General features: G+C 31.6%; 1 protein-coding gene across 1 annotated transcript; it reads left to right on the top strand.

The window, feature by feature from the left end:
* Positions 1-5,260: 5,260 nt before the first annotated feature.
* Positions 5,261-8,163, top strand: LOC111317446 (putative E3 ubiquitin-protein ligase XERICO). Its single transcript, XM_022919870.2, has one exon. It carries the CDS (start codon positions 6,115-6,117, stop codon positions 6,637-6,639), a length of 525 nt encoding a protein of 174 aa, XP_022775605.2. The 5' UTR covers positions 5,261-6,114; the 3' UTR covers positions 6,640-8,163.
* Positions 8,164-11,857: the final 3,694 nt, after the last annotated feature.

The following is an 11,857-nucleotide window of genomic DNA, read 5'->3' as shown; positions in this document are numbered from 1 at the left end:
GATTAAATTATTTAGAGTGTTAGGAACTTGGCTTAATATTAAGCATAATCTTTTTGTTTTTGCTATAAAAAAATTAATGATGTTAAATGTTCATGAATTGCGATATATTTGGATAAAGGTTTATGATACTTTTAAAACTTTGTTCAAGTCTTAATTTGACTTGTTTATAAAAGTTTATTCAGATTTGTTATTATTTAAAATATTAAAAATTATTTTATATTAATAACTTAAAATATGTTTTATAATCAAAAAATTATTAATCAAATAATATTTTTCGTTGGATAAAACGATTCGATTTTGAAAATTCTTATCAAAAGCTTAGCCCTAATCAGGCCAAGCCGTTGGCACAACAGATTTGCCCGGCTCATAGACAGATGCATAAAAAAGTATATCACCATCACAAAATTGAAAAATTCTTGTAAAACGTTGATTTCTCTCATTCTTTAACATGGCCATTGGCAGTGGTGCTAAAAAAACAAATGGACAAGTCGTTGATATACACGCCGTATACTGTAAATGAAGATGGGATGCGTGGATATGAATGGGGCTCACCTCACTATCACATGGCTGATGAGTGATCTTTAAAAGGGTCCATTGCTTTGTTTTGTCGCACAAACTTTTGAAACAAGTTCCAAATTCTAGTCTTATTTCCACTGATGATTGAATTACCCACTGAATTCCTGGGACCCTTCCCTGCCCCGCTGATCCAAAAAATGAATTTACCCACAAGTTTCTGCTGGCCGCTGGAGAAATTAAAAAAAAAAAAGTTTGATGCGGGGGAGATTTTTATTGCGGTGGAGGCGAAAAGTAGGTTTTTATTTTCAGGTCCATTAGTTATCCAGCAAAAGTCAAATTTGTTCATAATTTCGTTGCTTTACGCCAATGGAGCACCAAAACATGAATGGAAGTGGAACACAGATTCTAAAAAAATGCTGTAGATGAGAGAATGAATGATTATACACATAATGGTCCCTAATTATGAATATATTGAAAACAATTGGTTAAATACCTAACTATGAATATATCGAAAACAATTGGTTAACTAATTTCAAGAGCACAAAGTGAAGGAAGTCTACTAGATGCAGGGTAGGTATATTATACTTAATCCATGGACGCTTTCTTGAAAACTAAAGGCGAGGTGATTACAAGCTGATTCGGGTCGATTCGGCCTGTTTTCTGGCTATTAATAGCATACCAATGCAGGATCGATCACTTACAGCCAGATTCAATCGGTGATAGTTGGATTCAGCCACAATTGGAGGGATCGAAAGAGAAAAAGGAGGAAAGGAGAGAAAAATGAAAGCAAGAAAAAAAAAAAGGAATTTTAAAATAATTATTGTAATTTTGTTTTTAAAAGAAATCATTTTAATTTTAAAAATATTATTTTAGAATTTTGTTTTTAAATTTTTAAATATTGAAATTTAAAATGTTGATAAATGAAGGAAAAAATTCTTAAAGTTCTTAAAATTTTTCAAAATAAAAATATATTTAAAATTTTTTTCTATTTGAAAAAAGTATTTTTATAAAATTTATACTTTTTATTTTTTAAAAGTTTTTTCTTTTAAAAAAAATTCCTTTTTTATTTTTCAAAAATAAAAGTTTATTTAAATTTTTTTTTATATTTTTTAAAATTAATAACAAATAGTACCCATGTGAATATGAAATTCATCTCACGTGTGCTACTGGATGATACCTGTGCATTTTTTATGATTTTGAATAATTATGTGACAAAATACGTCATATATCTTTTAAATTAGAAATAATTCGATTAGTATAATTGATATGAGCATTTTTTAAATTAGACATCAAAAGAAAAAGCAAGTCAATTTTTTTTTTTTTTTAAAGAAAATCAAGGTTAGATCAAAACAAGTTTTAAGATATTTTGTCTTAATTTATCCCTAGACAAATATTAGAATATATTTTTATTATTTATTTAATTTTATATGTATATATGAATACATTTTAATATATTATTTAAAATATAAATTTAATAAAAATATTAAATTTATATAATTAAAATATTATTTATGTAAACATTGATATTTTAATTTTCAAAATTTATTGTTGGGCCATTAATAAATGGTGGGCTTTCGATTTGAGTATAAATTGGCCCATTTAAACCCAAGGTGATATATGACTATGGCTATTCGATTTGGATTAGATTTAGGATTAAGCTGTTCTTGATTTTATTTCCTTTTATTTTTTTTTCATCTCTTTTATATATTTTTTAGTTTCTTTTATTTATTATTATTATTTAAAAAAAAGTAACAAAAATAAAAAATGAGGAAGTTAGGATAAAATGCCAAAATCTAAGGTTTTGAAAATAAGAACGAAGAGGTTGAGATTTGGAACAGACTCTTCAAAATTTGAAATAGGATTGACAGGATAAAATCTAATTTCAAATATAAACTTTAAAATTTTCTAATCTTAAATCTGATTATCAATGGTTTTCAATCCCTATATAAACCCACCACAGCACACAACAAAGTAGGGGATTTAGGTGCAAAAATCACAAAAGATATTTCTTTTTGGGTTTTTTATTTCAGATATCGGAAGGGCTTGATCGAGAAGGAAGAAAGGAAGTGCTTCCAAGTGTTCTAACTAGTATCGTTGGAGGGGGCTTTACGGCAGCAACAGCAGCAGTAACACTGTTGAAATTGATAATTGTCCACCGATTGAAGAAGAGGGAAGAGTGGAAAGATAGGGTTGCACAGTAGTGAAATGAAGAAGACTTAAAAGAGAACAGATAAAGGATTTCGAAAGGATAAAAGGGAAATTTTGTTGCTTGCAAACCTGACACCGGCGTTGGCCAGAGGATTGGAATGCGACATTGCCAGGTTTAAGGGGGAGTTGCTAGTTTTGCTGGGTTGAAAGCGAAAAAGAAGAAAGAAAGGAGGTGACTTACGATCCATCCGTGAAATTAATTTCGATAAAATTAAAAATAATGATAAAAATAAAATTAATTATTATAAAAATAAAAATAAAAATAAAAATAAAATACTTATTAAAATGCAAAAGAAACAATGATAACAAAGTGAAGTGTAATAAGAAAAAAAGATTGTTAAGATTATTAAAACCGTTAAATTAAAATTTGAATATAATAAATTATTTAAAGTTTGAATATAATAATTTAAATTAAATTTATTTATTTATATTAAATTAAAAAATAATAATGTTTATTTATTTTTTACTTATGTAATTATTTAATTATGAAGATATTTAATTATTATAACAAAATTTAATTATTACATTGAATTAGCAAAATTATTTAAAACTTTTTTAATAATAATAATAAAAAAAAGAGAATAGCAAGTGGCAGAAAGACCCTCCAATATATAAGGGTAAAAAAAGAAAAACAATAAAAAAAATATGGGTAAAACTAGAAGATAAGGGTGCGGTTGGAAGAAAAATTTTCCAAAAGGTCAATTGGAGGTATGGCACGATAAGTTTGGTTCAATCTCACCTCACTGACAATGTATTAGAAAATAAAAATGGCCTTCTGGTTGTTAACTGCACCTAACTGGAGGTGCGGTTGCATCCAAAACAAGCCTTAAATCCCATTTGGAATCAAAAGTAACCCCGATGGAGATACTTATTCTTTAAAAATTGTGCAAAACGTACCATGCATTCATTCGGCAAACAACATCAGTGCAATTAGAGTTGGTTTTAAACGCACCATACCGCCTTTTTTTTCCACTGCCCACTGTTCCTTTTATTAGAAAATTCTCATCCCTACCGCAGCCTCCTTCCTTCTAATACCCCTACTTGTTTTTCTTTTATCTTTTTTACAGCTGAAACAAAAGTGAAGGAACAAAATATTCCTTTACACTTGTAGAGCTTTTAGCTTTGCTTTTTTATTATTTAATTATTTTCCTATTTTATACGGAAATAATATATATAAATAATTTTTAAATATTTAATAATAAAATATTATTTGATATAAAAATAATTTTAGTATTTTTAATTTATTAATAAAGATATTACTTGATATAAAATAATTTGAATAATTTATTAATTTCACAAATGTCAAATATGTATTATAAATTTCATTATATATAAGTTATAATCTAATATTTTTAGTAATCATTTTATTTTTTTATTATAATTTATATCATCATTACTATTGCGTTTGAATCCAAATACATATTTCATTATTTATTTTAATTTTAATACTATAATAATTAATTTTATTGTTATAATAATAAATCTCATCTTTATTATTATTTTTAATTTCAGACAGACTAATTGACTTGGGCCAATAGACTTGAGGAGTGAAAAAGCCGGTTCCAACAAACCAATAATTTCACCATGGACCAGATTTATTATATTAGATTTCCTCCCAGCCCAAACATTTGGTGTTTTCTTTTTTCATTTTTCATTTTTTATTTATATGGTTTCCATTTATTCATTTATTCGGTTTATGTCCCGCAAATTTAAATGTTTGACAATAAAACTATAAAAAGAAACAAGTGCATAGGAAAGAGTATATACAAAAATCTAATTTAGTAGAGTAAGTTTGTTAAGTTAGCATACTTTGTATAATTCTAACATGTGATTGAATTAATTTTAAAGTAAAATTTCTTCCCAAGGAGGGAATTATGAGGAGAATATGAAAGTTTATGGCTAAAAAATAACAATTTTTTAGATTAAATTAATTCTAAAAAATAATTATAGATTTTATGGGTTTTAAATTTTTAAGATTAAATTTATAGATCCTATTAAATTATTAAAAGATTTTTCACCTATTAAAAGTAAATATTTAAAATTAATTTTATTAAATTATTAGAAGATTTTTTATGAAAAATAAAATCTTATTAAACTATTAAAATATTTTATAAATTTAAAAATTAATTTTGAAATTAATTTAATTTTATCAAATTATTGAAAAATTTCATGAATTTTTAAAAAGATTTTAATTTTAAAATATAATAATAAATTTTTTTTGAAAATCTTAATAAACGTGATGATGGAAAACCTCTTTAGATAGTAACAGTAATATCATTAAATACTTTTAAGATGATAAAATATTTTTAAATAACTCTTAAATTATTGTAGTAATTTAAAAATAATTTTCAATATTATATTGTTTGATAAGATTTTAAAGATATTTTAAGATTTTGGATAATATGAAATCAACTAATAACATCAGTTGAATGGACTTGCTAGGTATTATAATTTTTTTTATTCGTAATGTACTCTTAAACCTTGACTAATTTTATAGACTTAAATTTACTCTTTAAAAAAACATTTGTCAATGTTAAAATATCTTTAAACACAAATATCCTAAGAAGCCTCATAATAAATCGTAATCCTCATCCTTTGGATTTATCTGCATACCTCTAAATTTGTTAATGACAAAAAAAAAAAAAAATTAATCGAGTATTAGTCCACACGTAATGACATGCATTTTGAAAATCGGGGTTTCAAAAAAAAATTTAGGCCTGTAATTTTTTTTAAGTGAATTTAGTGGATAGAGATTGAGTGATTAACGGTAATTAAAGAATTAGAAAAATTAAAAATATAAAATAAAATCCCTCCCAAAAAAAAAAAGAAATAAACTAGACAATAATGATCAATACGCGGCATCCGGGAATCAATAAAATTCCTGCCCCCAAGGCCCAAACTGAATGGTCGCCCACCTTCGTCACAACCACCTACCTGATTGGCCCAAACAAACTTTACAAGACACGTGGCTTATCACAAATTACCATTCACATTCATGTGAAAATGCCAGCGCAACCAGTGTTTTCGTCTTTTCCTTTCAACCATTTCTAAATAATCATCGAGACGTAACACCCACACTCTAATATGTATCACTAATCTTTCACAAGCTCTACACGTGTCGCCACGTCTACATACTGAGCCCATCCCTGATTAAAGTTCTTGAACCGGGGTGGTTAGCATGAGCCCATGTATATTTATCAGCCCAACTCGGTTTCTACGTTGGTGAAAGACAAGCATTATGTGAAAGCAGATTGTTGTTGCTGCTTCCCATCTGATGGAAATTAACTCTTTCATGTTATCATATCCATGATTCAAATTCTTTTCTGAATTTTAGAAGATAAGAACGTGATTTTAGAATCTTAATTTAGTGAGTTTATCGGGAAAAATAAGATGGGACTGTTGAACTTCCCTACTGCAGCTGAAGGGGTATTTCCTGTGCTAGTAATGAACAGAGTTCTGTCAGTGGCTTTGTTGAAAAACATGGTGAGATCTTTACTACAAGTGGTAGATGCAGCAGGGTGTAGTATTTCGTCTTCAAATTTTGATATTGAGGAGTCAGATGGGTACCCGGAAGAGATGAGTAATGCAAGGGAGAGAAGGATATCAATAACTGAATTCAAGTCTTTGTGCCACAACAGGTACACATTATCATGTGAGGGTTCAGCTGCTGCAGCGGGTGCTTGTTACATCACTAGCAGTAGCAGTGGCAGTGGGGGTGGGAGTGGGAGTGGGAGTGGATGGGCCAACATGACTGTGGATTGTTGTGTGTGTTTATGTGGGTTTGAAGCACATGAGGAGGTGAGTGAGTTGTCTTGCAAGCATTTCTTCCACAAAGGTTGCTTAGAGAAATGGTTTTCTAGCAAGCATAGTACATGCCCTCTCTGCGATCTATTCACTAGAATGAGAGACGCTTAATTTAGTCATTTAGTTCAGATCAGAGGAATAGTTGTTTTTCTTTTTCTCAATTATATCCCATTTACTTTTTTTTTTGTAATTTCCTTTTTCTCCTTTCTTGGTTCATTTTTTTTAGCAAAAACACTGGACGGGATGGTTGTGTAGTGTAACAATCTTTTTCTTTTGCTTTCTTCTGTGTGTGTTACAGTGTGTACGTGTACCACAAAAAGTACAAGAACAATAAAAGAATGAAGGGATTGAAGAATTTTTTGACTCCTATCCTATGTGCCTTTGTGTATTGCAGTTTGTAACTTCTGTTTCCAAGTTTAGAAGACGTGGGCCAAAAATATTTGAGTGCCTCCGTCTGATTGTAGTGACTATAAATTTCAGATAAGCATATGAATGTTGCAGTAGTACTGTAGTAGTATATAATATCAGATGAGCATTTCTTATAAAGAAAAATACATAAAAAAGCTGCCGTTTTGGGGCTTTTCTACTTGTTCATGGGCCCGTATTTCTACAAAGGAAATCGTTAATGTTTCTATTTTCGAAGAAACTCAGGTCAGGCGTTATATCTGCTATACTGTAAAGTATACCAAAGCAAACAAAATACTAAAAGGGAGAAAAAGAAAATACTGAAAACTGCTGATATCTGCTATACTGTTTCTTTCCAAACACTGGAAACCGGTTAGAGTAGCCTGGAAAATGTTTTGGAACCTTTCCCAAAGATGAGGACTGGAACACTGAAGAAGTATCCACAGCAGGAAACAGATAAAAGGTCCAAAGTCGTCTCATTTTTGCTTACAGAATTAGGAATTCTTTTTGGTAATCGAGTAACTACAGGAAAATCATCTATGTTGGTTTATCACAGAACGGACCCAAAATTATGCTGCTCAAGTGGATTGGATGAGGACAATTGGTTAGTTTCTGGATTGAAAAAAATCCTGAAGGTTCTTCATCTACTCCTTAGCATTTGAGGAGTGGTTTAGGAATTTAGGAGACATTATAATTGATTAAAAATCCAACTCTTTCGTGTTCTAAGCTTAACCATAAAATCTTGAGTTCAATTTGGACAACCTTGAAGATCATTACGTAAAGATATTAAAAAAAATAATTGAAGTTCCTAACGTTCATATTAATTAATATGAATAGTCATGTCTTCCCTCTAGTGCGCAGCAAATAGTTCTGGTGCAGTAAATAAGTTAAATAATCTGGTATACCTTGAATTCCATGTAAATACTGGCAGCTATAAACTGTCAAGAAAATTAGGTTTGGTACTTGGTAGTAATATGGCAAATTGCACGTTAAAGAGTCATGCTATATTTATATATATATATATATATATATATTGTAAAAACATAATTTGACTTCACAAAGTTTATCTGATAGGTTTGGGAAAAGAAAGAAAAAAGGGACTGCCAAAGCAATTGTAAGTAGTTTGGAGCAGAGGAAAATTAGGGGACCTTTCTTTTTTTGTTCCTTTTCTTTTTGGTGAGGGGATGACAAGTTCTTTTCAGTAGGGATCCAGGCAATATAGGTTGGATCTAGATGAAGCAATTGCTTTGCCTTGGTGCTCAAAGCCTCAAACTCTGATTCAATAGTTTATTTGATAGAAGATTATTTAAATGCAAGATGATTAGATACAAGATTATTTAATATGTAAAAGAGAGCGACGTGAAACAAATGCGCTTCTAAAGCAAGTGTTTGATATATTTGACGTATGATTAACTAGCACACATGGGATTAAAATCAGCAAGAGGAGTTCTCATCATAGCTATTAATGCCCTATAATTTGTAGAGCTTATTGATTGAAAAGTGTTAGGACTCTTCTTATCAGCCACTCTTCATAGACATGGACGTATTCAATCGTGCAAACTTCTTGTGCTCTAGCTTAATAAAGTCCTCAGCTTCTTTGTTTACATCTTCTTTAATCTGATTCTTTTCGGTAGTCTTGACAAGTTGAGGATAACACTCACATTCTATCATTTGAGCCCTTGAAGCATGAAGAATACGCTGCTCCTCAAACTTGTTGATTGTAAAATCAACTTGTGGGTACTCCCATGTACGGTAAGATTGATATGGCAATGGCTCCATTGTCTTACCATAAACCTGGTAGTCATACGAGGTCTCCCCCCAGCTGACCCTAGGGTGCTTGGCATGGTGCTTAGGGCTAGTGTATGACATCCTATAGTCACTCTTTTTCACGTTTTCGGTCAGGGACAGGCTCAGAAAATTGATATCAAGGTATCTAATTTGTGTCACTCATGTTATCAGTTGCATTTTATAGACCAATGTTGTTGTTCCTAAGATGAGATCGAATCTAATTCCCTGTATGACATCGAATCTAATTCCCTTACTTTTGTCACAATCATATCTAATAATATCAGCCAACTTTGTGGACTGAAGAAATTGCAATGAAGAAAGTGATGAAGAAACAGGACAAGTAACCAAATTTACAAAACAGCAAATACGTAACGAATTTCTAAAGCACTTTCGGCTTTTTTATTCCCTATAAGAATATTCAAAATCAGTACCAAGGATAATCACTGACATGGCCAGAACCGACGAAATGACAGGCACAACTTGGGGAAGAATAAGCCTTTAACCATAAAAAACTATTCTTATCAAGCATCTATCATATCACTACACCGACCTTAGGTGATCAAATTCTGACGAGTTCTGATTCGTTTTCCTACTTGTTTTAGTTGTTAGATTTTGATTTAAACGACTGAATTTCATGCTACAAGAAATCTGAGTAATAACTTAATTGTAAATGGTACACAACCAATGAAAATTTCCACAGAATGATTCCTAGCTCCCTTGATGGTATGATAATACGTTCATCAGTTTTCTGAACATTTTCAAAATATAGAAAAGGTGTTCAAATTAAGAAGGAAAGCTGGTTTTAAAAAGAAAAGGTGTTCAAGTAGTCTCTATTTTCTTTCTAAATATCATTGGTGAGGGATGGATAAAGTCTCTTTTCACGTCTAGATGTTTAATTTGTGCCAACTAAAAAAAAAAAAAAAAAAGCCCTCAGGAAAGTGATCGTCTGATATGCTCTTCAGGCTTTTTTTTTTCTAAAACAATACTGATTTTTCATAGTTGTGGATATTTTATTTATCCTAATTGCAGTAATTAGTGGAATGTTGACAGTCCCTTCAGCTATAGCTTAATTGCTTTGATTAGTCCCTGACTCTATTCCCAGGGTTTCAATTTTGAAGTACTTTTGTCACGGAGAGGAATCATAAATCTTATATCAGTTGCGTATTAAAATTGATCATGAAATATAAAGATTCATATCACTTTTTTTTTTTGAGATGTTTTTTGTGCGACAAAATCGTGAGTCCAAAAGAGAATCAAAGCGAACAATACTTCACAATGATGTGAACCGTAACAGTTAAGCTGATCTGAAACATCAAATGAGTCCATGCTCGAATTTTAAAGCCACACGAGTCTGGAGATTGATTCTCAACCCATAACAAATGATATTAGAGCTAGCTCGAATATACTAATGATTTGCCCCCGAAAATAATAGACCTTTGTTGGAGTGGGGACGTACAAATCCAGAGGTTAATTTTCGGCCCGTGACATTTGGACTTACCTATAAATTTGAACGTCGATTCCATTCCCCTTCGGCTTTTTCCCTTTATTTCCATTGATTCATCTTTCCACTGAAGTTTTTTTAGAGAATTTACATCTGTGAAATACTAAAAACTTATTATTTTTAACTTGTATTAAGTAAAGGTTTAAGTACATAAGCATCAAACTACTATCCTGCAAACATAAAGCAGGACAGGTCACTTGCACAATTCTATGGAGATTGTAAAATGCCAATGATCTCTCAGGATATCACTTCTTAGCCTTTACAGCCCCTTGGACATCCACTCAATACTCTGGCAGCCATTGCCCTGCAGGTTGAATCCATCACTGTAGCTTTGGCGGTAGTGACCATCCCCACCCCAATTCCTGTGCTCATATCTCATTGCTTCAAACCTCATGGTTGCTGGAGCTTGCTGTGTGCTGTTAAAACTTTCATATTCAGAGCTTGCAATCAGGATGGGGTATTTACCACCAGTTGAGGCCACAGGACCAACATTGCTAACATATCCACCAATGAAACGTCCATATTTCTCCGGACTGACAATGCAATGTTGGCGCAAATTTTGGGTGAGCCAGTCATTTTGGTGCATATTTTGGGCATGCCAGACATCCTGATGCATAGCATGGGTCCCATGGAATATCATTTGGTGTGTGGAGAGTTGAGGGGATTCTATGAAGCAATTAGGCATGGTTGGCAACCCCGAGAGATGACCCTGATATCCATTTTGCCAGCTTTCTTGGTGCATGGAATAGCTATGCTGGCCAAATCCAAATCCATAGCCTTGTTGTAAATTGTCTAGCATGGTTTCTTGATATTGAGAATACATCAGTGCGATGTTGAGCTTGTATATTGCTTTCTGAATCTATGCTATATATAGCCAATTTTTTGGACGGATAAGATAGCATCTCATACCCGGCCATGTTTCACCAATGTTGGATTCTATACTCTGCTGACCAAATTCAGCAGAGGAATGGGCAATGAAATAGATATAAAAAGTTATGGATCGATTCCTATATTGACTGAAAAATTATTTGAAAAGGTTATTCATTAATAAAGGGCCACAAAAACAAAGCCAGAATATGTTTCACTTGTTATCAACGTTCTGTTCTCACCAACAAAGTTAAAATGGATTGCAAATTACAGATTCTTCAGACCTGAAAGTAACAAGGAGATTTCATACATGCGGTAAGAAACAAGGCCTGATACTCTCATACTGTTTTGAACACATCAATTTGTGGTTTTGAACCTTACTAAGCACAGACAGATTAACCCTCACTGTCACAGGAGAAGCGAAATTGGCGAGCGCAAGCATACTCCTCATTTTAGTAACGTAGTTTTGAGTTTCGAAGTCGATCATATACTTGGATTAATGGCTATTCAATAAAATAATTGGGTTTATCCACACACACACACACACACAAAATTCATATTTATGAAGAACATAATATTTTCACTAATTTATTCATTTCCAACCATCTGCAAAGTGCATCTGGCCTCGCAGATTGGTAGACAGTGTTGCGTAGTATAGTTGGAAGCAGATGTCCAAGGTTAGGTATTTCCATCATCTTTTCCAGATGCGACCAGTAATGCTATAAATGAAGCATCCCTGCCAACTTTAGTGCCACGACCATTGGCTTC

This window comes from Durio zibethinus, chromosome 2 (genome assembly GCF_047325235.1).
Source record: "Durio zibethinus cultivar Kanyao isolate XHJ-2024 chromosome 2, ASM4732523v1, whole genome shotgun sequence".
Classification (NCBI taxonomy): domain Eukaryota; kingdom Viridiplantae; phylum Streptophyta; class Magnoliopsida; order Malvales; family Malvaceae; genus Durio; species Durio zibethinus.
Note: the sequence above shows the minus strand (reverse complement) of the source record. Positions and strands in the feature narration are given on the sequence as shown.